Consider the following 27102-nt stretch of genomic DNA (forward strand, 5'->3'; position numbering starts at 1 on the left):
TGTACAAAGTTAATAGTGAAAGCCATTCACTTGGAAACCTTGAGATAAAAATTTTTATTTCATTTAATCTCTACAACAAATGTGTGTATGAATATGTGCATATTTTCATGTGTTATAATATTGTACAATACAAATTTAAATTGTTATGATTTTTGGTGAATGCCAAGTACATGTACTTTTCTTCATACTTGACTGTCGATGAATTTTAATCTCACCAGATTATAATATATTCTTTCTCTTGGTTTTTTATTAGAATATCATTGTGTTAAATCATGTATAAGAAGTATGTTTATGAATTATTATGAAAAAAAAGAAATGAAAAATGATTATTAAATAAATTTTTGAGTTTTTTTTTGGAAAGTGGTAAACTAGACTTGAATAATAATTATAAATAAGGTCTGTAAGATAATGTGAACATGTATTACTCTCTGTATATGCAGTTTTATGATGGTGTTTTTCTATTTATTTGCATAATATTTGGATGTTGTTCAACATATAGTTTATGGCAACAATATGACATGAAATTCTTTTAAATAATAATTTTATCCAAGAACTTGTAATTGAAAAACAAAGGACTTGAAAATTATTAAATCAAATAATTTTTAAATTTTTTATCACATAAATTTTAATACCGTCTGTAAATTTATATTGTTAGTTAAAAAGCATATGGTAAAGTGGGAATTTAAAAAATTCAATTTTATCATAAGATATTTTTAAAATTTGAATAAATTTAGAAATAAATTCTGTTTCTATAGTAGAATGTTAATACTCATTCAATAAATTTATTAATTAACACTTGAAGCTGAAAGTGAAATTGGTTAAAAATGTAGGCTACATTAGTGTTTCTCAACAAGGCTGTATTATCCCCCTGTGGGACCTAGCGCGATTTAAGAGGGCCACATAAAATTCACCAACATTAAACTTATAATATATTTAAATAGAAAAAAAATATAATAATTTCATGACAATTAATATTTGTAAATGGGGATAGATTGTGTTAAAAAACAACTGTTCTCTCGTTTGCGCTGACTATTACTTTTCTTACATTAATTGTCTATCGTATCAGACATTGTTATGAAAGCGGGTCAAAAATACTGTCGTAAGTATTAAAGCTAAAATGATCTGTGTGAAATTGTTCAAAAAAGGAAAAAATTTCTTCTATCATGAATTTTTATAATATTTGGCTCAGTCATTTTACAAAAATTTGTAATGAGTATGCATAACCATTATTCCTGAGTTACGTAAACTTTAGATACATTTATTATAGTTAGCAATTTCTTTTACTTTAATTAACTGAATAGAAAAACGTTTATTTTAGTTATTATAACAACATTCTAAACGTTCACGATTTTTTTGATCTTGATCAAATTAGTATTATTGAAGCATTCTTTGAAACAAATAAACACTGCAAACTCCTTTATACTGAAAATGTGGCTAAATCATTATAGCAAAATCATTAAAACATATGCCATACTACCTCACTGGCTGCTAAAGGGAGCCCAAACAGGTACTTGTATTTCCGTTTAATAAAACAGCTACATGTTAACAACCCCAGTCAAAGTTCGCAAATATTTTACTTTTTAATAAAACGTAATTTAAAAGTAAAAGTAAATTACTTTTAAAAAAACGTCTCGTTTTTTTAAAAGTAATTTACTTTACTTTTAAAAAAACGAGACTTTAACTAATCAACGAGATTCTTCAAAACTTTTTTATGCTGTATTTTTTTTTTTTTGCAAAATATCTATATCATATCATCAAATTTGTAGTAAAATTTTTTTTAAACTGTAAACATGTAAGAAAATTGATTTTTTTTTGAGGAACACAACTAAAAAAAAGATTGAGTACCACTGTGTTACATCGCACAGCAGCACAATAAGCTGTCATTGTTACAAATCAAAAAGTAAAAGGAATCAAAGCAATATTCACTGTTCACCGTTGCAATTGTTGAAATTGAAACAATGAAATTTCGAGATTTCGAGAATTTTTTAGGAGACTCCGAATTTTTTAGGAGAAATAAAAATTTCCAGATGAGTTAAGAAAGAAAAAACTATTCAATAGCTTTTTATTATATTAATTTTTCTAATATTTGCTTTTATAATTTATATATTAATTATACTATCGTTTAGAAAAAAATCTTTAAACAATGCGGAATAATAAAATTTTATTAATATTTAATATAAATTTTATCAACATCATTACTATCTACATAGACAGTCCTATACCTACTTTCTATATTTAATTTAATTAGTGTATATTTCAATATTTAATTTTTATTGAATTAAAGATCAGATGAAAAATTAAATTAAATTTTATTTCATTGAACAGGTTTTCAATTGTTTTGAAAGGTATTTATTACAAAATTGTATTATTCGTTTTGTCATAATAAAATTATATTAAAAGACCACACTAACGACAATTTAAAAAAAAAAATTTATAATTTTAACATTGTTAAACTCACATTGATATGCGCATATTATTCTGCGAAAGAAAAAACATATTTCCAATATGAAATCCACGACAATTTTAATTACAAATTATTTTTTTTTTCTGTATTATACGGTACATACATGCATAACGGATTTATAATATAATCGTGTATGTTTATGTATTAGTAAATTTCATTAATATAATATTGAAATCATTATTAATTACAATAAGTGTCCTTAACATCACCGTTGTACTGCGAAAATCAATTAAAATTTAAATTTGAAAACAATGAAAATGGTGATAGTAACAATCAGGAAAACAAAGTGTTGAAAACAAGAAAAGGATACAAAAAGAATAAAAAATTATAAAATCCTTTTTGTTTAATTTTTTTATACAGAAAAGATAAAAAGATGAAAAAGCCTAGAGGCAAAACAAAAATCATTTGTATTATTTTTTTTCATCATTTCTGTGTACTTGTAACAAAACTGATGCTTCGGTAATACGAGACAAACGATTGATATGAATTTCATGGTGCTGTTTTCGAAGGTTATTATTCTCTTCTTTCATAAAATGATTTTCATATTCATTTTTAATACTTTTTATACAAATTAAAATAATTTTCAGCTTTTAAAATTTAAGAGTTTTATAAACTGGTTTTGTTTCGTTATATTTTAATGAATGAAGTTTTAATAAAATGTAGACATGTGTAAACACACACATTTGTTTACTTCTGAACATTAAATTTCATCAGTCTATATTTTTTATATAACAATAGACTTACCATGAACAGTCGCTGATGTTTGCCCAACAACCGATTGTTCATTTACTTTAATATTACCAACAGAATTTGTTGATATTGTTGCTGTATTTATACCACTTGAATTTCCACTACCATTACCATGCTGTTGTAATTGTATTGTATGATATTTAACAAGCTGTTGTTGTTGTTGTTGTTGCTGCTGTTGTTGTTGTTGATTATAATGTAATGTATTACAATTATATTGATTATTAATTGGGTTTGTTGTTGCTACAGGAAAATAAACAGTTGTCGTTGCTGTACCATGTGGAATACATATATTTGTACTACCAGTAATGGTACCACTATTATTACCAGAATTACCACCACCTAAAACTCCTATACTAACAGTACTTCCTAGTGTTGCTGTACTACCGCATATTGTTTCAGATAATGTTGTTGTTGATCCATCAGCACTTGCTGTTGTTGTTGATGTAGCAGCGGCAGCAGAAGCAGCAGCAGCAGCTGCTGCCATCGTTGTCAGTCGATAATTTTTTGGTAAAGTCATTTGATAATGTTGAGGTGATCCATGTTGCTGTAATTGATGTGAATATTGATGTTGATGATGATGTAAATGATTATGTTTATTTAATTGATTATGATGATGTTGATGATTACTATATTGTTTTAAAGGTGATGTATCAATTTTTGTTTGTTGTACTGTACAAAATTGTTTTATTGGTGATGAATGATGAATAGCAGCTGATTTAACTTGCATTAATGGTGAACTATGATTTACTTTTAATGGTGAATTATGTAAAAGATGGCATGAATCTGAAATAAAAAGGAACCAAAAAAATAAATAAATAAATAATTTTTTTATGAGATAAAAATTTTAAAAAATATATTTTTTTTAAGGATTTATTATAATTTATATGATAATTTTTGAAAAGGAAAAGAAAAGAGTTAAAAACATGAAATGATTAATTATCTACTTTTTATATAATAGGCGTTTTTTAAAAGAGGTCAGAGAAAATGAAAATTATATTCTACTCATTCAATTTTAAAATATTTTCTCATGATTAAAAGTAATGGTGTGTTCACACAATAATTTATAATAATATTTGGGAGTTGATGGCCATAACAAGGCTAAAAAAACAATACCATACTTGATTTCCAAATGATATGGTTATGAGAGGATTTTATCAATTTTGATAAGAATTTTATTTTGAGAATATAAATGGCTTTCTTTTATTAACACACAGTGTTTTATTTAAAATTTATGCATTCGCACACGATTCTGGTATTAGATAAATTTGGAAAATATCATTTTCTCTTTTAAATTTCCCCATTTTCAAGGAGATTTAATTGTAAATTATAAATTTTCTTGAATTAATTTTTTATTCATAATAATTAACCTATTCCTATTTTAAAGACGGAAATTTTGCAATTTTTTAATTATCGATAAATTATAATTTGTGTGCGTGTTTATGTGTATTCAATAATTATTACTTACCATCACGTTCACTAACTGCTGTATATTCATAATTGTTATGAAGTTTTGTTTCAGTGCTTACGGCATCATATTTACATAGAGTACAGTCAATCTAAAAGTAAGAAGAGAAAAAACAAAAACACAGAAATTAAAATACAATCTAATTAAATATAAAATTAATTGAATTTTCTTTGAAATTGACTAGGAAATGATGGCAGAAAGGGAAAGTAAATAAAAAATCAACATTGATTTTATTTTTTTTTGCTCTTGTTTTTTAATTTTTAATTAAGAAGTGATGAAAGTAATTACAAGAAATTATTTTAGGAACGATTCATTATAGAAAAAGGATAATTATTTTTATAAACAAGAAGTTTATTTTTCTTTTCCCTACTGTTTTTTTTTTTGATTATTTACACTGATTTTATTAAATTTAAATCAAACAGAAGGAAATTATTCAAAAGCAAGTAAATTATTAACGTTTAGCTTATATAACAAAAAAAAAACAAAATTTAAGAACAAAAAAAAATTGGAAAAGAAAATTAATTCGAACTTTTTTATTTTCCCTTTAATTTTTCTCAATATACAAACACAAAGTATTGTGAATTAAGTAATTAAAAATCTCCTTCTAGTCTTATTGAAAAGAAAAACTTTTTATATTTAATTTGCGAAATTAGTTCCTCGAAATATTTAATTTTTTTTTAAAAATGGTATTAATATTAAGGAGGTGATTGGAGAAAATATTTACAATGCTTTCCCTAAAAGTATGCAATTTTTTTAATTGTTTAAAATTTGAAAAAATTCATTGGAATCATGATGGTATTAATTATCGAATTTATGATATTACTGTTGTAGTAACATACATAGTACAAAAGTTTTGTATATTTTTAATTTTAGGTCTTAATGACCCACATTGAACTTTTTTAAATAATACCACTTTCATTTTATATTGCATAAGTTTTAAAACTACATTGTAATTTTTGGAAATGGTATTGAAAATTAAATTACGAGTATGATAACTTCGCGTTCAAATTAGCTGTTGCCAATTTTTGTTCAAAATATTTTTCTTTTTTGAGGTTAAATCTTATAATTAAATTTTGTTTTCTTTTTCACTCGGAGGAGCAGCATGGGGCTAGTTTCATTGCGTGATAGAGTTAAACTAGGTAGGTGACTAGCCTGCCGTAGTTTTTTCTTTATATTAAATATTTATTGTTTATTTTTCTTAGTTTTTTTAATATCGAATATTATGAATATATGAAAATTACTTGTATAATAATTTGTAATTTTATAAGTATTGTATATTAAGCTATAATATTGAATATAACTTTTATATTGACCTTGCCGGGGTTTGAAGCTGAAACCCTTCGGTTAATGGATCGGTGTGTCATAACTACTGCACCATTTTTCAGGTAATAATTAAGTACATATGAGAAATTCATTGATTTAATGAATAATGCTTATCAAAATCGGAATATTAAAACACATTTTTCTCTAAAAATTTCTTAATTAATTTATCTTTTCAAGAAAGTAATTTGCAGAGATTAAAAATTTTAAAAGGCAATTTTTAATTTGAAATTTAATTTAATAAGAAAAACTGGTTTGCTGAAGGTAATTTCAATATTCACCAAATTATCTTGAATATAAAACGGTCGTATTGTAAGCTAACAGAAATATGAACAATGATGTGCCTTTTATTTTACGATTTGTGTGCAAGTATTTTTTTAAATTTGCCACTTGAAACAATAGATAGAAAACAAAAATATTCTAATATTATTAAAGAAAACAACAGAGATTTTATTCAAAAAGTAAACACAGCAACTGTATTGTTGAGTAAGACAAATTTTGCTATTGAAAATATTGAATTTGCAATAAACAATAAGTGGTCAGTGGAATATATTAATTATAATCGAGTGTAATGCTCTTTCAAAAAATTTATCTACACATATTTGTAATATCCTAGTAATAATAATTTTATAGAAATAAATCTTCTCTCCGAAAAGTATAAGATTTATGAGTTTTAAATAAATTTTAATTCTAAAATATGTTTTAGTGTTATAACAAAAATTTATTACACCTGAAAATGACATAATTTAAATGTTCTGTGTTCTTCATTTTTTTTTTTCATTTTATTTTATTATAATTTACATAAAATTACCATTAAAAATATTTCTTGTTCTCATATTTATTATTTCTTCCCATAATTATTGTAATCAGTTTAATTTAAGCTAATTTTCACACTTTTAAACTCATTACTCATAAATCTAAATCTTTTTAATTTATATACTCGTATAACAGGAAGAATATAAAAAATATTCTTCCAATACATACACATTATATTCTCACTGTTATTATTATAATATTAATTTATAAAATAATAATTTATAATGTAAACATTGTAATGTATAATTACAAATCACAAAGGCTTATATTATATTATAAAATATATAACACATTATGTAAATTATAACGCCAATATTATATGTAGGTACTTATGACAAACAATATTGTCCTTTAACATTATCATTATGATAATTCTGGTATATAATGACACTAATAAATACTTTTAATATCCTGTTTTTATTATAGATAGTGTCATATATTATTATTAATATAAAATATATATATATATATATATATATATATAAGTACATAATGTGTATGAACAAATCGGATGTAATAACATTTAATTCCCCATCTAATAATTTGTCAGATTCTTATTACGTATATACTCTTAAATATATTTACATATTATATACGAATATTTTCACTTTATGAAAATTTTTAAAGGAAATGAACGTGTTATTTTATTATGAACATGCGGCGGTATAATAATTTTATTAAATCAAAATATGGATTTTTAACTAAATAAATATTTTTAGGTATTTAAAAATAAAGAAACACCTGCACTGAAAAAGTGTATGTTAATACGAAAATATAACAATAATTAAATAAAAGAAGTACAAAGAATGTTTATAAAATGTGAACGAAGATAATTTAATTAAAATACTTAATTTAATTTGAATTTTTTTTTCGTTTTGTAAAATTAAAATCTAAAAAAAGTTCATTATAAAAACTTTACAAATGTATTATGTAGGGAAGTTTGTATGAATGTTGAAAATACAAAGGGAATAATGCCATTATTTAATAAAAAATTAAAAAAAAAGAAAAAAAAATTTAATGTAAGATGTTATGTAGGTATATATGTTTACAGGACCACTGCTCATACCATCAAGAAACGTATTGTGAAGAGAGTTAAGAAAAAAATGTACATTTTCAGTATGTAACTACAATGTACATATTTATTATTTGGAACGTGAGAGAAAACCAAAAAAATTTGAAAATATTTTATTCGTGATTTCATTGAAATTTAATTTTACGTTCAAATGTATGTAGTTATATTGTATAACATATTTAAACTCAAATCACCTGTAACAGAAAAAAAAAACAAAACAAAATTAAAATCTACTTATAAAATTTATGAAATTTGTTCTTGTTTACCATTGCTTTTACAAATATACCGTTTAGTTTTACTATATTGTGTTTTTACATTATTGTTTTTTTTTTTTTATATTTTTTTTTTGTTTCTTTGTTTTTGGTTTCTGGTTAAATGGCACGCTTTTCCTAAAAAGTTTCAGTTTTATAATATTGTTCAACACTATTATTTTCAAATGTAATATTTATTTAGTGAACATACTTATGTATATTGTGAGTACATACATTGTTGTATGTTTTTTCTAGTTTTTTTATGTTATTTAATAATTGTATTATAACATGAGTATACCAATAACAAATGAAATATTAATGTACTCACGTACACACACGTTTTTCTCTTATCCTGTACAATTTCAAGTATTATCTATAAATATATTCGTATATGTATGCGTATATTTCATAATAATGAAAATAATAATAATATAATGTGAACGATATTTTAATTTCAATAAAGAGATGAGACGTTCGTTAGTTATGTAAAAACAAAAGAATATTTTATAGAAGCATGCATTTTATGTAAGTATGTAAATACGTATATATATATATACATGTAAACGGAATAAAACGTGATGTAATCCCTTAATTGGGTTTTATAGACACATCTTCTCTTTTTCTGTATTCATGTTAATGTTACTTATAATGATTATTTGTACACCCCTGTCATTAAAATGTACAGTCAACAAAAAAAAAACACAAACAAGAAACTGACAATTAAATTTTCATATATTCATACATTACGTGAAATAAAGGTTTTATACATATACAAATGTATAATAGCGTATATGTAAACAAAAATATTAGAAGTACAGTCATTAAAACGAAAGGTTTTTGATACAGCACATTCCCCTCTGCCACAGTCCTGTGTTAGCCCAGTCATTATCCTGTGTTAGAATTTGTATTTATATATGTATGAGATTTAAGTTTGAATAGTGAAAATATAATTTTATTCAGTTCGTTGTTTGGGTCATATCAGTATGACTTTGTAAAGAAACTTGCAACGGTAAAGTAGTAATTTAAAAAAATAATCAGAATATGGTTTTTAAATACAATTGTAAATAAATTGATTTGCTTCAAGTTTTATAGAAAATTTTTTCTATAAAACTTGAAAATTTTTTGAAAACAAATTCTTTTTTTCTTATAAATTTTAGAAGAAGATTAGAGTTTCGTTAAAATAAATGATCCAAAATTAATGCTTTGCAAACGCGTAAAAGGAACAGAAGTTTTGGAAGAAATTTTGTTCTTGCAATAATAAAATATTTATGAAAAAGGCTTTAATATTTAATGTTCGTCTTAGTCTGATTTTCTCCTATAGTTCAATATTCAAATAATTCTGAATTTATAATTTTAGCTTCAAAAATAAATGGAGAAAGGGAGAGACATTTTGTAGATAGAAGTACGAGCGGACAAACACATAGAAATTAACAAGAATATTTGTATAATTTTTTTATTAAAAATATTGTTCAAATTCTACATAACATATACATATATGCGGCATATTCTATAATCGTATCTAAATAATCGAAGACTTGAATAGTGAAGAAAATTCCACAGGAACGAAAAGTTTTTCATTTTTACTTTTCTTTGTTTTTCTTAATTTTCGCTTGTACGTTTTACATTTAAAAACTGACTTTAATTTTAAAGTTTACATATACACACGCATATTCGGGTTGTGGGATTTTACATTAATTTATGTTCTAATATTACAAAATGACACAAATTACTGTATTATGGTATACAATAAAATTATCCTTAACAAAAAAAAATAAAGAAAAATAACAGAAAATAAATAGGAGGAAAATGATAATAATCTAGATCGTAAGAAAATTTTTCTATATTTCCTTTAATAGCACAATCTATATAAGTGTATAACATATATGAATAGTTTTTTTTTCCTGTTTTTCTTGTGAAAATATTGTAATTAGGAAGGAAAACAGTAAAATCACAATTTCTATTTTTTAACCGCAAAATGAAAACCGCATACAAAACGTTATAAAAACAATATATTCGAGAATCATAAAATTATACATACGCTTTTATATATGAAAGTATGTTTGTAAAATTTCTGTTAAAATAATGTCAATTTAAAATACATATAATAATATGCGTGTATGTAAATAAATGGTATAGCATATAAGATTCATCGTATATGTTATGTTAATTTTATAGACGCTCAGGGGAATAGAGAATAACAATTTTGTTTTTTAGTCTTTTTGCTTTTACTATACAGAAATGAAAAAAATTGTATTTCGTCAATTTCGTATTTGTATTTGAATATGCATAAGCATACATACGCAGTAAGCAATGAGGTTTAATAGTGATACTTTTAAAAGAAAACATACCAGCATAAAAACGGCAGAGGCACGAAAAAATAAAAGAAAATTTTCTTAATTTTATGGTAAATATTTTACGGTTGATAAAGTTGGTATTAAGGGATTTCTGAACAAATTATGTTTTGCTCTTCTTTTCTTTCGCTTATTTTTGTTTCTTTCTCTCACATTTTGCCTCTTCTTAAAGCGTATAATAATTTTTTTTTCTGTGAGATGAAAATTGTATGATATGTGAAGCGATAAATTATTCATTATTTTCTTAATATTTAATTTCTTAATATTGTTATAATATTAAGAAATATGTACGTCACATATTTTGTAGCTACGCTTGTTTCATAAGTACTATTTGCAGGTAAAAATAGTTAAAAAAAATTTAAGGTATATATAAGAGTACTTAATTAATTATTTTAATAAATGTGGAATAAATTATGTTCATTAAATCAAAAGGAGCATGTATAGCATAAATAAAAAACAAGAAACGGATAAAAAATTTTGCTAATAAGTAATTTATACTTGTATACCATTTACAACTTGTAGGGAAATTTCTTGCGTATATAAATATCATTAAAATACAGTTAGAAAACTGAACAAAATTGTATAGTTTTGGGGAATGATTAAAATATTCAAAATTATAAAATGAGAATTTAAATTTTTTAAATTTGTTTCATGAAAGAAGGGAAGAAATTGTTTTATAAAAAATTACAAAATATTTAAATCATGAGTAGTTTTTAGGCAAATTAATATAAATGTAGAAATTTTATAATACAAAATAATTATATGTTTTATTTGCAGTTCAGTTTGGGAGTGATTTGGTGCTGCACTGCTTCAGTTAATGAAGAATGGTTTGAGGTATGAAAGATTCTAGATTATAGATTTTAAGAAAATTTTTTAATGATTTTGAAATAACATTCCAAATTCCAAATATTGTGAGATACACTGTGTTTTAAAATAATTAATTTTGAAGTAAATGTAATTAACAATTAAGACCAAAACATGTTTATTTATTAATAATTGTAAATTTTTTTATTTTTTTGATTTTTCAAATGGTTGAATTGTTTATGAAAAATTAATTAAACCTACTGTGGTAAATGACCTCTTTATTTTAAATATATCTTGTCACCTCTTCAAAATTTAATGGGGTTCTAAAGATCATTTAACCCTAATTTTAATTTACCGAAGGTTTATTAACGTATTAACATTTAGTGTTATAGCTATCAACAAAATGTACCTTTCTTGTTAGACATTTCTTGTTAGACATTTAAAACTGATTAGTTTGATATTTAATTGATGAAGTATTGAAATTAATCATGAATTTATTAGAGTTGCTTAAAAAATTATTTAGTTTAAAGAAAATTTTTTCAAGAATACTTCAAGTTCTAATAAGCAGGATTTTTTTTCACATTTTATTGAATATTTGTTAGAAAGGACTAAGAGAGAAATGTTATAAGCGACATTACAAAATTAAAAGTTATAAAAAAAATTGCATATCTTGCAGGGTTTTTAATCAGATTAAACTTGAATTAAGAAAAATACTTATTTTATGAAAAATTAATATATTTTTTTCTCTATTGGAAGAGGACATGGATTATAGAAATCAAAAGGGGGTAAAATATTGCAGTTGAATTGGATCAAATATTTTGGTTTAGGAAAAGAGAAATTTCAAAATTATTAAAAACAATTGATAGCTATATTGTATTTGTAGCTGGAATATGTGAAGAAAAAATGTTCTTTTTATATACAAAATAAAAAATAAAAATAAAAATCAAGATGGTGACGTGATTTTTACATTAATCAATACAATGGTGTATTGATTTGAAAATTGTGTTAACTAATGTAAAAATACTCAATTGCTTTAGCTCCAATATGTTTTAAACGAAATATGAACAGTACACCAAAATTTCTTTGTGAAAAGACAAGTTTAATAATTTAGGTAAATAAAATTCTTTATAAAAAAGAAATCAATTCCCAATATGTGTCAAAATTTTGTTGAAATTTAATGTGAACTCTGTTGCGAAAATACCGCGTAATTGCTTTCTGTTTGCAAAATAGTTTTATTTTCATAGACATTTTGTATTACAAATATCCTGTAAGCACAATGGAACTAGGAATTTTACATCGTCCAGTATAAAAAAATCCGTAAATAACAATTAAAATCTTTAATTATAGAAAATTACAAAACTTTATTGAAAACTATAATTTAAAAAGTAAAATATTATTTTCTTGTCCAACAACTCATACTCATTTTATACAATGAAATAATTGAATATAAAAAGCAATACCAAAATTATGAAGAAAAGTTCAATGTTCTGAAAGAAACCAGCATGATATTTTATTTCGTTGATCCATTTAATTGAAAAGGATGTGAACTATCACATCATTTTTAAAAATAAAACTTTTTAATGAAAAGTTTGTAATTTCTTTGTAAATATGGCAACCAAACAAGAGAAATGAAAAAGAAGAAAAGAACAATTTAAAAAGTTTCTTGGTACTTAAAACAAAATGAGAAACTTGTCCCCAACATTATACTAGCAGTTATAGTTTTCCTTTTTCTCTTATCCTTTTTTTTTCTTAAATGGTTATGTTGTAATACGAGACTTTAAAACTTAATTTTTTGATAATTTTTTGTCATTTGTATGATTGTTTTTATTTATTATTTGTTTTTTTTATAAAAAAATATATTCGATAATGTTGTTTAAGGAAAAGTTTAAAAAGAAGACGACGTACTTGTTAAGTTTCGCGTTTAAACTGATATTAAAGCAAAAAAAAAAATGGTTTTTAAATTATTTTAAATGTCTTCATCTTAAACTTTACTGGGAAATGAGAATGTCACACGGTATGAAAGGTAAAACCAGGTGAAATTGTTTTTTTTTTTTTTAATATTTCATAATTTTTTCGTATAAAATATTGTATATTTTTTGTTTTCTTGCATAACCATAGATTTGCATTCTTCTGAATGAAATATGGGGTTAATTTTGGTCGAAGTATGAATTTAAATATTGTTTACAATTTAAATTTTAATATTCATGAAACCCCAGCTATATTGCTAAATTGCATAAATTCGGCGAAAATTCATTTTCAATTTTTAAATCAAAAGCCATTAATTTCGGATTTAATTATTCACAACTTAGTACTTTTATTATTTTCCTAGTCAAATAATTGATTTAGTTTTTTTAATTTATTTAAGCACAAATTTACAACAATTTTGCAGATGTTCAAAAAATATACGAATCAATACTATATTTAAACCAAACTAGAATACTTGAAAGTCTAGAGACTCTGTTTTAATTTATAAAATTAATTTTCAAAGGCATAAGACAATGGAAGAGCTTAAACTACAATATAATCATAATAACTTGTAAATTTTTCAAAGTTGGCAGTCCAAACACATTACAATTTATGTCTTGTTCAGTACACTTTCCTCACATCTTTCAGAATTATTCTGCCATATTGAAAAATTTGTGTTTAATCTCAAAATAGCTCGAGAACTTATTAGTCCTTTGAGGTTCAATTATATCACGATAATCCTATCATCATTATGATAAGATTGTTTTTCATGTAAGTTATCATATTCTTCATATGATAGCTATAATCACATCGAATGCTACTAGTAAAAATTCGAATTAACTTATGAAATTTACTTACATATTTTTCAATTTAAAATTATTTTCAAATGACCAAACATAAAATTTAACAGAGTCAATACCTCTTCCATATACAATTTTCATATACCACACTGCCATACATATGTACGTTCAAGTTTAAAATACACTAAAGATAGCTAATAATATAAAAATTTATTATCTTTCTTTATATATACGATATATGTATAAGAATAACTCACTATCACGGGAAACGGTCACAAAATTTTATTATTTAATAAAGCTTATATTTTAGTTAATCTTATAACTAATACAAACATATTTATGTGAACGGATAAAATATTATCAAAAGAAAAATATTCTACCAAAATAAAAATATACAAAAAGATAATAAATTACAAGGAAAAGCGTATAATAAAGAAAATGAGCAAACTATAGAGCACAGCTTGCCTTAATCCTGTCAAGTTGAGATTTCATTTGTTGTTGCTCTTTTTTATCATGGTTCTTTTATATTTTTATGTTACTGTTGTCGTCGTTGTCGTTGTCGTCGTCATCCTTCCAGTTTTGATCATTTTTTAATAGGTAATAAAGTTTTTTGGTGGATTTAAAACGAAAAATGGAGAATAATATAAAGCGGAAGTTGAAGTGAAAGTTATGAAAACAAAACACAACAAAAACTTTTCATTGTTAATATTATTTTTGTCTCTTCCTTTTTTATAAAATAATAAAGATAAAAAGGGACTTATGGGTGCAGTACGTTATACTTTATAATGAATTGTTATTATGAACTTCCTTTTGCGGAATTTAATCCAGTGTTATTTAAAGATAAAAAAATTACGGAACATTTTATTTTTTAATAAAAGTAAAACTTAGCTTAAGCGTTTTAGTTGCTTATTAAGCGTAAAAGTATTAAAGACAAAAAAAAGAAAATAACCATTGTTCAAATTAGGCATGCCAAATTATTTTGTTAAGACTCACTGCTATTGAACCATTTTATACCTTTCAATATTAAAATATGTGTGACAAATTCTCTTGTGTGCGAAACAAATAGTATCTCTTTAAACAGATACCAAAGTCAAATAATTTCAGTGAAACAGAATTGCGAATATGATAAACGTACTAAATAATTGTACTTATCAATAAGTACTATTTTGGGTTAAATCTAACAAAAATGCGCTAAAACAACTTCACTTTACATCCAGATTTATTATTTCTCCACTAATTCCAGATTTATAACTTCTTCTTTATATTTCCATATCCCTTTTAAGGCCTATAAAATTTCTTAACAATCTTCTACCTTTTAAGACCTCATCCTGTACGCAAAGCATTAAACTCAGTTCTATAAGTAATACTATAAAAAGTATTACGCAGTTCTATAAGTCCTGAAAATCCTTATTTTAATTATTTAACTTTCTATTAGTTCTAACTTCTAAGCAACGAATGTGATTTCTGGTATCCTGCGTACTAATCAAAAACAAATTTCACATAAACAAGATTTGTTATTATGCTATTTTTATAAATAATTACTATTGATTCATATCTAAGATTCGTACTTTCTATACTCGATATAAGTATATTTTTCATACATAAAAGATCTTTATGTCACAAAGGAATGGCGCCAAAAAATATGTCTATGGCCCGTATAATAATAAAAAGAATTTATTTCTTTTAGATTAAAAATAAATCAATTCTATATACAATAAACTTACTTCATGTGAAGATTTTCCTATACATGATGTTGAACTATTACGACTACCACCATTACTATTACCACTATTTTCATTACAATTTCTACCATTTCTACGATTTCTTGCACAGCAAAATTTTGTATATGTATATTGGAGTGCTTCAGCTAAAAGTCCACCTAAACTTGATAAACACATTAGCATTAAAGGAACTCCAATTAAGGCATAGAAAATTGTAACAATTTTCCCTCCAGATGTTTTCGGTGTCAGACTACCATGACCTAAAATTGAAAAACAAAAAAAAAACATAAAAATTATTTTTATTTTTTTCTTATAATAATTTATTTTATAATAAAAAACTTTTTTTTTTATTATTTATTAATTATAGTAAATTGGCATATAATGGCATACCAATTGTTGTTATGACAGTCACCGAATATAAAAGTGCTTCACTAAATGACCATTTTGTTGTTTTATTGTATTCAATTCCATTTGTGGCACCGTTACGTGTTGCTGCAACAATTGTTCCTTCAAATCGACGCAATTGTTCATCAATAAGCTCTTTCCAATGTTTTTCATAGAGAACGTTTAATTTTTCTGGAATTTAAAAGAACAAATTTAAATGTTAATTTAATAATAAGATTTGGCATTAATTGGTCTAATAATTAATTTTTAATTAATTTTTTTATTTATTTAGAATACGCATTTATTAAATTAAAAACTTAAAAAATCAGGGTGTTTGTTGATAACTTCACTCTTTCGACTCAGTTTTCGAATAGTGTAACTATTCTAGTGGGATGTATTAATTGAAAAAAAATCGCGTTAATGTGCCAATTCATGTGATAGCGAAATGATACAACAGAGAACCAAATACAATGCTTTTAACTTTTAAGGGATGTTTGGACTTTACTGGTGCCAGCTGGATCAAAAGGGTTAAATAATAATTTCAGTTTTCGTCCTAAATTAAATGAGCTTTCAAGTTTCTTTGATTTAAAAAATTCTCACCTCATTTAGAGTTCACTTTCCTCATTAAATTTTATTCTTACGCAAATAAATTCATCAAGTAAAAGTTAAATAATATTGTATCTCCTCTTTAAAATTAGCATTAGTAACAACATAATTAAGTAAAAGCTTTCTCAAATTTAATATTATTTAAGTTCAAGGACTCAAGAAGATTTACGCAACCAACGAATTAAAAGAAATACATGAAAGGATTTTCATTTTTTCTATCAGAAAAGAAAATTTAATTTCATAATTGCAATAGGTTAATTTTCAAATTGTTTTTTAATTTATAAACTATTAAAAAGTATCCGGACGGAATTAATTTTTAATTTCTATTCCGTTTCCGTACACTCTTTATCATAATCAAAATTAAAAAAGTTAAACATCCTTTATGTACCGTACTTATATATTATTCTTTATATAATTCCCAAAGAATAAGTGGAAAAATGAAAATGCTTTATTTTTTTTTCTTTTTTACTTTTTTAATTTCACAAGGGATTAATTCTTATTGTTCGAGATAAAACCTTTTACAGGAAAAACGAAAATATCCTTCTGTCCTTGTCACTGTACTTTTATTTTTATTTTTTTTTTTTTAATGTTTTTGTCTTGCATTTTCATTTCTTATTAATAATAAATGAAAAAAAAAATTTTATGAAATGAGTAAAAAATTATACGTTTTTCTTTTATGGTTCGTCCTTTGCTTAAAAAATGTCCATCACATACTGCTCTTAATACCATTTAGTAAAGAAATAAAAACAATTCAAGACTCATAGGACAAACTTTTTTAAAAATTTTTAAAACAAAACTGAAAAAAAAAACAATTAATGAAAATCATCCTTAAATGACAATGCTAAGAATGAATGAAAATTGAATAAAAGGAAAACTCGGAAGAAAAAAAAAAGGATCCTATAAATTTTACTTAATAAATAAACTTTGATGCTATATTTAAAATGATTATTTTGTTCGTTTTTAGAGGCCTCCGCATATTTTTTGTGTAAAAGTCCCATTCTACATAATTTTGATAGCTTTATTTATTTAATCATTCATTTCGCGCCATTGTCAAAATGTTTATGTGTCTAGGCGCAAAGTGTTTCACTTTGTTTTGGTTTTTTTTTTGTTCTTGTGTTAAACAATGATGAAAAATGGTAACTGGGGCAATAAAAATTTTTAGAAGATGTTTTCGTATGGTTTTTGTGGTTTTCATAAAAATAAGGATAATTGATAATTAAAATTTATATTCATGTGACCCAAATGTATCATAATATGGGTTTGTAAATTTCCTTACTCTTATGCTGTTGTGCTGTTGTTCTTATTGCTTTGAATGAATGTTAATGGTTTTCATTTAGTTTTAGCCCTATTTAATGTTATCTTTCAATGGTAAAGTTAATGATTTGATAAATAAATAAATTAAGACGTCTGGTATTAATTACATGAAAATTGTCTAAAATACGGAACAGGATTATAGTATGTAGGTAATTTTATGGTAGTGAAATAAAATTTATGGGTATATAGTTGTGATAATTGATTTTTGTAATATTTTCGAATTTAAAGCTAGGACGGGTATGCTCTTTTTTATTCTGCTTTTGTGTTTTTCATATATAAGTAATTTTCTAAGGGTTATCTTATTCCTGAATTTAACGTTTCTATTTCAAAATAACAACGATAAATATCATCTATTGATGTGCGAATACCAACTACTCTTTATTTCAATACACGCTATTTCGAGAAATCGAGGTTACTGGTTCCTTGTAGATCAAGAATATTTGTAACTCAATATTCGCACATAATCTTTCATATTGTCACACCATATATCCAATACTAGTATTATTTTTATTTTATAATTAATGGGATAATCTGAATGTGACAAATTCGGATTAGAATTGATTCATGTGACGTTGTTGTATACATAGCTGCGGTTGTAACATTGTGATTTTGATTATATGATGAAAATATTGTAAGTAAGATTTTTTTTTACATTTGAGCACTCTCAATTATAAATGTATGTAAATGTAAGTTTAAAATTAAAATTTTGTTGTAAAAGCGTTAACGTTACATGATTCAAAAAATGCATTAATAGATTTTGATAAAAAACTTTAATATTATCTTCTGTAATAGAAGTTAAAAAGTAAAAATTAAAATAGCCCGAAAAAGTAGAACGATTTTTAGATTCTATTTTTCGGGCAAAGTTAAGAAGCTTTATTTTTCAATTTTTTTTGGCGAATTGATGTTCTTTATTAAAATCCAAGAGTACGTTTTTTAAATCATGTCTGCCCGATTTCTGGTTCCCAAGATACAAAGCTTTATTACAGAGCCTTAAAAAAAATTTTAGGTTTCCAGTTAACTAGATTGCACATCGCTAACATTATTGTTGAAATGCTTGATACGAATTGTAATTTTGTAACCAATAAGAAGGTATATAAAGAACTGTAATTTTCACTGGAGGAAAAATAATAAGTCTAAACTTGGAAACATTCATAAGATAGTAAAAGAAGAAATTACAATCCATACAGAAGTATACTTGAGTGTTCCAGAATAAAACTAATGAAAATCCTACGTATTAACGCTTAATTTAAAAAAAATTATATGAACAAGGTGAATAATGCCCTAAACATTATTTTAGAATATTGATTACACATAACTGACTGCCACAATTAAACTTATTTTAATCTATGCATATACAAGTATAGTATTGTCATGAATCAATTTTAAATATCAGCTTGCCATTCGTGAAACAGTTACTGCTGTCTGGTATAACATATTTTTTTCCATATTAGATAAACTCAAAATATAAGTAAAAGGATCTCAACCTGCTCTTAATATATTCGTTAACGAATTTGGTATTTTTCTCTAAATCCCTAAAATTTTTTCAAATTTTCGTTCTAGCTTAAAAAATGAAAACGAAAGCAATACTGTGTACCAAGTAACTTCGAAAAAACTTCGCAAAAATTAAATAATGTTTTAAATGGTTTTTAAATAATTTTTAACACCTCTAGCATGGAAAGTTTTTTAATTAAATTTAAAGAAATTTGTAATAGGACACTATACGAATTCAATAATAATTTTTTAAAGAGTAAAGAAATTAGTAAGATTCCATAATGAAATTTAAAACAAAAAATTGATTTTTCTTGAAAATTGAAAGAAAACTTTTAATCTTAGACTTTTTTTCTGAATTCCATTTAATTTTTATTATTTCTTATTTTGTTTTTTTTTTTTTTCATAAACAATAATATTAAAGAATATATTTCTGGAACTAAAAATTGTGGAAGGAAAATATGGCATTTTCCTTCCGGAATAAATTTTAAAAATCTTTTAAAATTTTACAAGAGTATCGTGTGTCCTTGTAATTTTATTTCTTTAAATTTCTTTATTTTATATTTTAATCTAGCTAGACATTTTATTTTCTTTTCATATTTATATAACATTAAAAATTTCTATATAGGTATATTTTACAATATTTATATTCTATTATAAACAAGAGTGTTTGTGGGTGTTTATTCTCAACAAAATATTTTCCTTAATTCTCGTATATTGCTTAGCCAGGAATCATACATATAGTGCACAAACTCATTTAATATAAAACAATATTCATTTAATTCTTATTGTAATATAATATTATGGTTGTATATTAAAAACACAAGGATAAAATATAAATGTATGTATATAGAAGATGAAGATATTTTAAAGAAATTTTTGGGAGATTTAATAGATTAGTAGATATTTTAGACAATAGAGTTGTTGAAAAATTATTTCCTTCCTTTATAATACAAGAAATGAATTGAGTTATTTGGAAATTGTTTAAGGTTATTAAGAGCTTCCTCTTCTGATTTTTTATTTTTTTATTTGTTTATTTTTTTTATATTAATATTTTACTTATTTTTTTGTTTTCTTTTCGCTTAAACTCAATTTAAATTTGATATTTTTAGAATGAACGTTTCATTTATTTTAGTTTCTAAACATTGTAATGTTCATAGCTGTATAGATTACCTTTTTATTGCTCGTAAATATATTTTTAAGGAACCGAATATACTTCGTTAATACAAGCAGGTGAGTATACAATGAAAAATTCTAAGCCAAAAAATTGTTTTGCTGCAACGGTTATATTATTTGGTTTTATAATATTATGAAAGAAATCACATTAGTAAATAAAGTTGGGTCAAACGAATGGTTTGTAAAGTAACACTTCCGTTTCAAAAAACAAACTATGAAGTACGTACATTATTAAAATTACTTTCATTTACTGATGAATATATTTTAAAAATTGCATAAATTTAGGATGAAAAAAAAAATTTAAAGTTGCGTTAATATAATGGTTGTCGTGTTTAAGAATTAATTACTTGAGTTATGAAAAATAATAATATTCCTTAATAACACGGCATTTACTGTTAGTTTTTTGCATTTCAAAAATTTGGAAAAGCATGCAACTTCAGATATATATGATGCCGAAAATTCGAATATTATAAATTTCGAAAGGTTATAATTTGAGATGAAGTGCAGATAAAGAGAAAAAAACTTTAATTTAGTACTGAAAATTGGTTTAAATTTCAAGCTTCTACATATTGCCGTCTAGAAGAAAAACGATATTAAAAATTTCTACCGTCAACGGTACGGAGAAAATTCGTATACATGCCCAATTCGTTTTGCAAAAACCTATATTTGTATATATACTTAGTACACAGACAGTAAATTTTAGTAAATTTGTTAGTGTTAATTTATTTTTGTATGTGTCTTTTGGGTATTTATTTCCTCAAATAATTAAATGTGGCAACGTATTCGTATATTTCGATTGATGTCGATGCTATATCTTCTGTACTCAATATTTTGCTTTCAAAATCTTTAAAAATTGAAAGGTGCGTATTAATTTGAAGGTAACGTTATTAAGACTCTTCGAATTTTTCAATATTAATTTCATTTCTTAATCTGATAATTTGCTTATTTTATTAGTTTCCTTACTTATAAACGAAAATCCATTATTAATTTTGAAAAAAAAATACTTAATTGAATAGATGTTAAATTGATTATATAACATATACTCGTAAAGCTACATATAATAATTACATGTAGATCGAAATTATTTGGAAATAATTTCAAGAATTCTATAAATAAGGAACAACAAGGCCAATATTATTACATAATATACATAAATTGATAAATTTATATTGATATTCCAAAATAAATGAATGAGAGAAAATTTTTTCTTCTATAATTGTTGTATAGATGCATTTTGTAACAAAGTTCGTTTACAAAATTTTAAATACTATTAAAAAATTAAAAGAAATCCAGTAAATTTATTTAAAATCAATAATTTTGCTAATTTTGATCTATCGGAATTCAAAATGCTTTGCGGTTCTGAAAAAATAAAAATTAAAAATTTGCAATCCAAAATAATTTTCTTCGGTGTGCAAAAAATATTCTTTTTCCACTGAAGTTTATGTTTAAAGTTCACTTAAAAATAAAACCATCTATACAAACTTTTTTACATTTGTTGTGTAAAAAAAATCCAGTAAATTTTAAAGTTATCAACACATGCAAGTTTTGGTTAATAAAATTAATGAAGCGTACCGAAACTTTTTAAAAGAAAATTTGTTTTTTTTTGTTCGTTCTTGATTTTTTTTTCACTTAGTCTCTTTTATAAATTAACTGCCAAAATTTAAATTTTAAAGTTAAAAATAAAATTAACTTTTTAAGTAAAAAGTAAAGCAATAATTTTTTTTAAAATAAAATAAAAGAACCACAAAAGAAAATTCTTATACTTTCTACTAACGCCTCTCTTTCTATTCTACTCTAAAGTTCCTTTATGTACCAGGACAATAAAATTCGCACAATTCTTTTATTCTTACTTATGATTTTTTTTTTCCCATTTTATTTTCTTCTGTTCCTTTTTATTGTTAAATATTTGTAAATAAAATTACACTTCACAAAATTATTTCTTAACTTTTATTAACTTAATTTTCAACTGGTGGAACACACAAAGGCAATATTTTTTTTTTTCAATGCTTTCTTTCTCAACTTTTTGCATTTACCTTCATTTTCGCACGTTTAAAATAATATTTTCAAAAAAAAAATAACATTAATGTAAAATTTTACGTATTAAGGTTTACAGGTATATAAAATTGTAATGAAAGCAAGGGTTTGTAAAACAGCACGTTTCACTTGAATAAGTGAATATCCTTTTTTATTTTAAAACAAATATTTTATGCAATAAAAACCTATCGCCTACGTTTTGGAGAAAAAGCAAAAATCAAAAGAAGTGTTAACATAGCAGTCGAACTAGATGGTAAATTCCTGGTTTTCAGCACTTTTGTCAAAAAAAATTTTGAAAAAAAGTGATTGTTAGTTTCACTGTTTGCAAACTGATATACCTTTGAAGATTGAAAGTTGAAATTCATACGCAAATAGATCCTTACTAGAAACTTATTTCCGTAGAAAAAAATTTTTACCTACCTCCCTCTCTAAAACTAGCCCTCCAAAACCCTAAAAATGCCTTTTTTTGACTATTTATTACAATAAATGTAATGAAACCCTAAAACATTTTGCTATAAATTCTGCAAACGCAAAAAAGTACTGACAAGCATTCTCTGCGGCGGCATAACTTGGTTCATCTTAAAAAAACAATTTAAACAGACATACAGACAGACGGGTAGAGTAAAACCAATAAGCACTTTTTTCCCTATTTTGTTGGAAGACGAATAATAAAAAGTAAAAACATACACAATATAAAAATTAAAGTACATAAAGTTTCTCGTTATGTGGTTGATTCCAACCACATGTTACTTGAGTAATTCAAAAAAGGCAAAAACAAAACAACAACAATAACAACAAAAACGTAAAGTTGGAAGGAAAAGTTTATAGAAAATAGAAAATATTTTAACACTTTTCTAAAAGTATGCTATTTAGTATAAAAGTTAAATTTGAGATGAGCATAAACAGATTTTTGAAATCATTAAAATGTGTGTGTGTGTATAACGATATTATCTTACCACAACCATATTGTGAAGAATTTTTGTTGATTTGCGTACGTGGTAAATTACGCAAAAATGTAAAATATTTGATTTTAAAAAACTTGTTTTATAAATAAAAGCGAAAATCTATTAAAACTTACTTTCTTAACATTTCGAGTTCTAAAAAAATTAATAAAGAAAATCTTTTGCCAATTCACTCGAAATTTATCATAAATGTTTCTACCAAATTTTTAACCAAAAATTTGGGTTTTCGATGAAACTGTTATAGTTTACGTTTATTTTAAGATCTAAATTTTCAATAATGCCAGTCAAACAGTTAATTTTTAGCTGAATTCTTACGTGAGCAGAGTGCATTTTAATTTTAAATTTAATTTGACGAAAATCACGAAATTATCGATGATCAAGTTACACATATCTATGAAATTAGTCTTCTTCTCCAAAAATAGCTTGCATATTCATCAAGCTGAGAACCATGAGGATCATAAATTTAGGAGCGCTTTTCGTGATCCGCCCTCTAAGTCTATCACAGTTTTTAACCAATATCAGAATTTCCAAATTAGTTCTAAAATATTTCCAAAGTGTGTAATGTAAATTTCCAAAATTAAGGTCTAGATTGTGCACTTTTTAAAAATTTTATTATAAAGTGTAAGTTTTGTTGTTTTTTTTAAATTTGAAATATTCAGGAGCACCACATTCTAAATTCATTTCGTTATTTTTCTAAATAATTTTTTAATACCAGATTTTCCTTTCTGTTTCATAGCTCTTTATGATTCTCTATAGTAAAGTTAAAAAAAAAACTGTACAACAAATATGGACGTATGCTCTCATATACCTTTACTTGATAGTCAGTCATTAACAATAATATTAAAAAGAGAAAAATAAATAAAAACAAGTAAAAACGTTTCAGTCGGTATAAACCGATTGAATTATACCCTGCACCTTTCGTTATTGTGTAGCAATTACTTGAACCTCTAAAATCATTCTATAGAACCTTCACGGACATGTCTGATCTATAATTGGACATCCGACTGCCAAGTTTCATGAATCTGACCTTATAATTTTTCCAAATATTTAAAATTAGCTTTTGGAGTTGTATGGTAAGTACCTAAACCTGCCAAGCAATTCCACCAAAACTTCACAAATATATCAGATCTATAATCGGACACACAACTGCCAAGTTTCATGAATCTGACTTTATTATTTTTTCAAATATTAAGAATAAGCTTATAGACTTGTATGGGATCTACTCGAACCTGTTAAGCAATTCCACCAAAACTTCAGAAATATATGTGACCTATAACTCGACATACAACTGCCAAGTTTCATGAATCTGACTTTATTATTTTTCCAAATATGTAAAATAAGCTTTTGGAGTTGTATGGCAAGTACCCGAACCTGTCAAGCAATTCCATCAAAACTTCACAAATATATCTGATCTATAATCGGGCACACAACTGCCAAGTTTCATGAATCTGACTTTATTATTTTTCCAAATATTAAGAATAAACTTTTAGACTTGCATGGGAGCTACTCGAACCTGTCAAGCAATCGCACCAAAACTTTAGAAATATGTCTGACCTATAATTGGACACACGACTGCCAAGTCTCATGAATTTGACTTTATTATTTTTCCAAATATTTAAAATAAGCTTTTAGACTTGTATGGGAGCTACCCGAACCTGTCAAGTGATTCCTCTAAAACTTCAGAAATATATTTGACCTATAATTGGACACATGACTGCCAAGTTTCATGAATCTGACTTTATTATTTTGCCGAATATAAAAAATTTGCTGTTGGAGTTGTATGGCAGCCACCCGAACCGGTGCAGCTATCCCATTATAATTTTTAGAGCATGTGTAGAATATAATTGGACACATGTATACAAAATTTTATATTTATACCTTTATTTGTTTTTGAAATATTTAAAATAAACTCTTTGAGTTGTATGGCAGCTACCCGAACCCGTTGTCCGAATTAGGCCAATAACAATAGGGCTCGTCCTTGGCACAAAAGAAAAAACTTGTGAAAGTTTGGTGTCGATTGCATTATTCGTTTTTGAGTTATCGTGCGATCGGACGGACGGACGGACGGACGGACGGACGGACGGACGGACGGACGGACGGACGGACGGACGGACGGACGGACAGACGGACATGTCTAAATCGACTCAGAACTTTACGCTGAGCAAGAATATATATATATGTCCATACCGCAGATGACTCCTTCAAGTAGTTACAAACTCCATACCAAAGTTAATATACCCTTCACGAAGTGCAGGGTATAATAATGTGCGTTTGTTATGTACGCCATGTGCTTTACTGACAGCAACGCCACTTTTCATTAAAAGAAAACGCTTTGAGAAAAAATTATATTGTTTTTTTTTTTGTTTTGTTTTGTTTTCTCTTTAATTCAAAAAGCTCATGGGAATTATTTATTTTGTGTTATTTGTTGTTGTTATTTTTTCCCAGAATTTTCACCTTAATTTTCCGGCATAGAAAATATGATGATGATAATAAAAATAATAATAACAATAATAATAATTTTATACGTAGAGAAAGACAGGTAAACTGAATTGAAATATCAAAAGGAAATTTGAAAAGAAAAATTACAAATCGCAGGTACGTACAACATAGAAAATTCTATTTTATTTTTAATAGTTACAAGTGTGCGTTCTGACGTTAAAGTATTCTGCCTTTTTTTTCTAAATTAGAAAAAAGGTTTTTAAAATAAACAAAATTATATTGTAACTTTGACTAAATGTACACAATAACTTGTATAAAACTTAAAATGGAATATATTAAATATGGGGAAGACGGGAAGGCATTTAAAAAACAAACTTTAGTGATTAAATGCAATTGAAATACAAAAAGAATTTTAAATTGAAAAAATATAAGTTAATTTTAATGCTGTAAGCAAAGAATTCGGTAATATTTGAAATTTTCGATCGTAATATTATTTTTGTGGAACAATTCACACAGAGTGTTGAATTTCGAATGTTTTATGTGAGCCTGCATAAAAACTATTTAGTAGGTATCTATTTAAAATATTGTGTTTGCTTGTGAATCTTTTACTTTGCCAAAATAACATTACATTATTCGGAAGAATATTAAGGGCATTTAAATTCACAATTTTTAAAATTTTATTTTCTTCCTGCAGCAACGGAATATTTTAATTGCTCTTATCAAAGTTGTCTAACTCTTCATTAGCAATCACAAATAAATTAATCACTTTGGATATAATGTGATAACAATTCCATGAGCAATATAGAAAAAAAACCCTAGGTTATATTATCATCCACGGAACACCTTCAATAATCCTTTATTTTGTAAAATTGTGTATTTTCAAGTCTAGACAAATTAATTCCACTTTGTTATGCATTAAT

At 24.8% G+C, this 27102-nt stretch overlaps 1 protein-coding gene across 1 annotated transcript in view; it reads right to left on the minus strand.

The window, feature by feature from the left end:
- The window catches only part of LOC129606423 (homeobox protein 5), an 86266-nt gene that overhangs the window by 12986 nt on the left and 46178 nt on the right, over positions 1–27102 (minus strand). The window contains exons 3-6 of the mRNA XM_055516749.1: positions 16170–16355; positions 15783–16039; positions 4680–4770; positions 3209–3997 (exon numbers count right to left, since the gene is read on the minus strand). Coding sequence (XP_055372724.1) covers positions 3209–3997; positions 4680–4770; positions 15783–16039; positions 16170–16355 — 1323 coding nt within the window. The remainder of the gene's footprint in view (positions 1–3208; positions 3998–4679; positions 4771–15782; positions 16040–16169; positions 16356–27102) is intronic.

This window comes from Condylostylus longicornis, unplaced genomic scaffold (genome assembly GCF_029603195.1).
Source record: "Condylostylus longicornis isolate FDR11 unplaced genomic scaffold, ASM2960319v2 ptg000018l, whole genome shotgun sequence".
NCBI lineage: Eukaryota > Metazoa > Arthropoda > Insecta > Diptera > Dolichopodidae > Condylostylus > Condylostylus longicornis.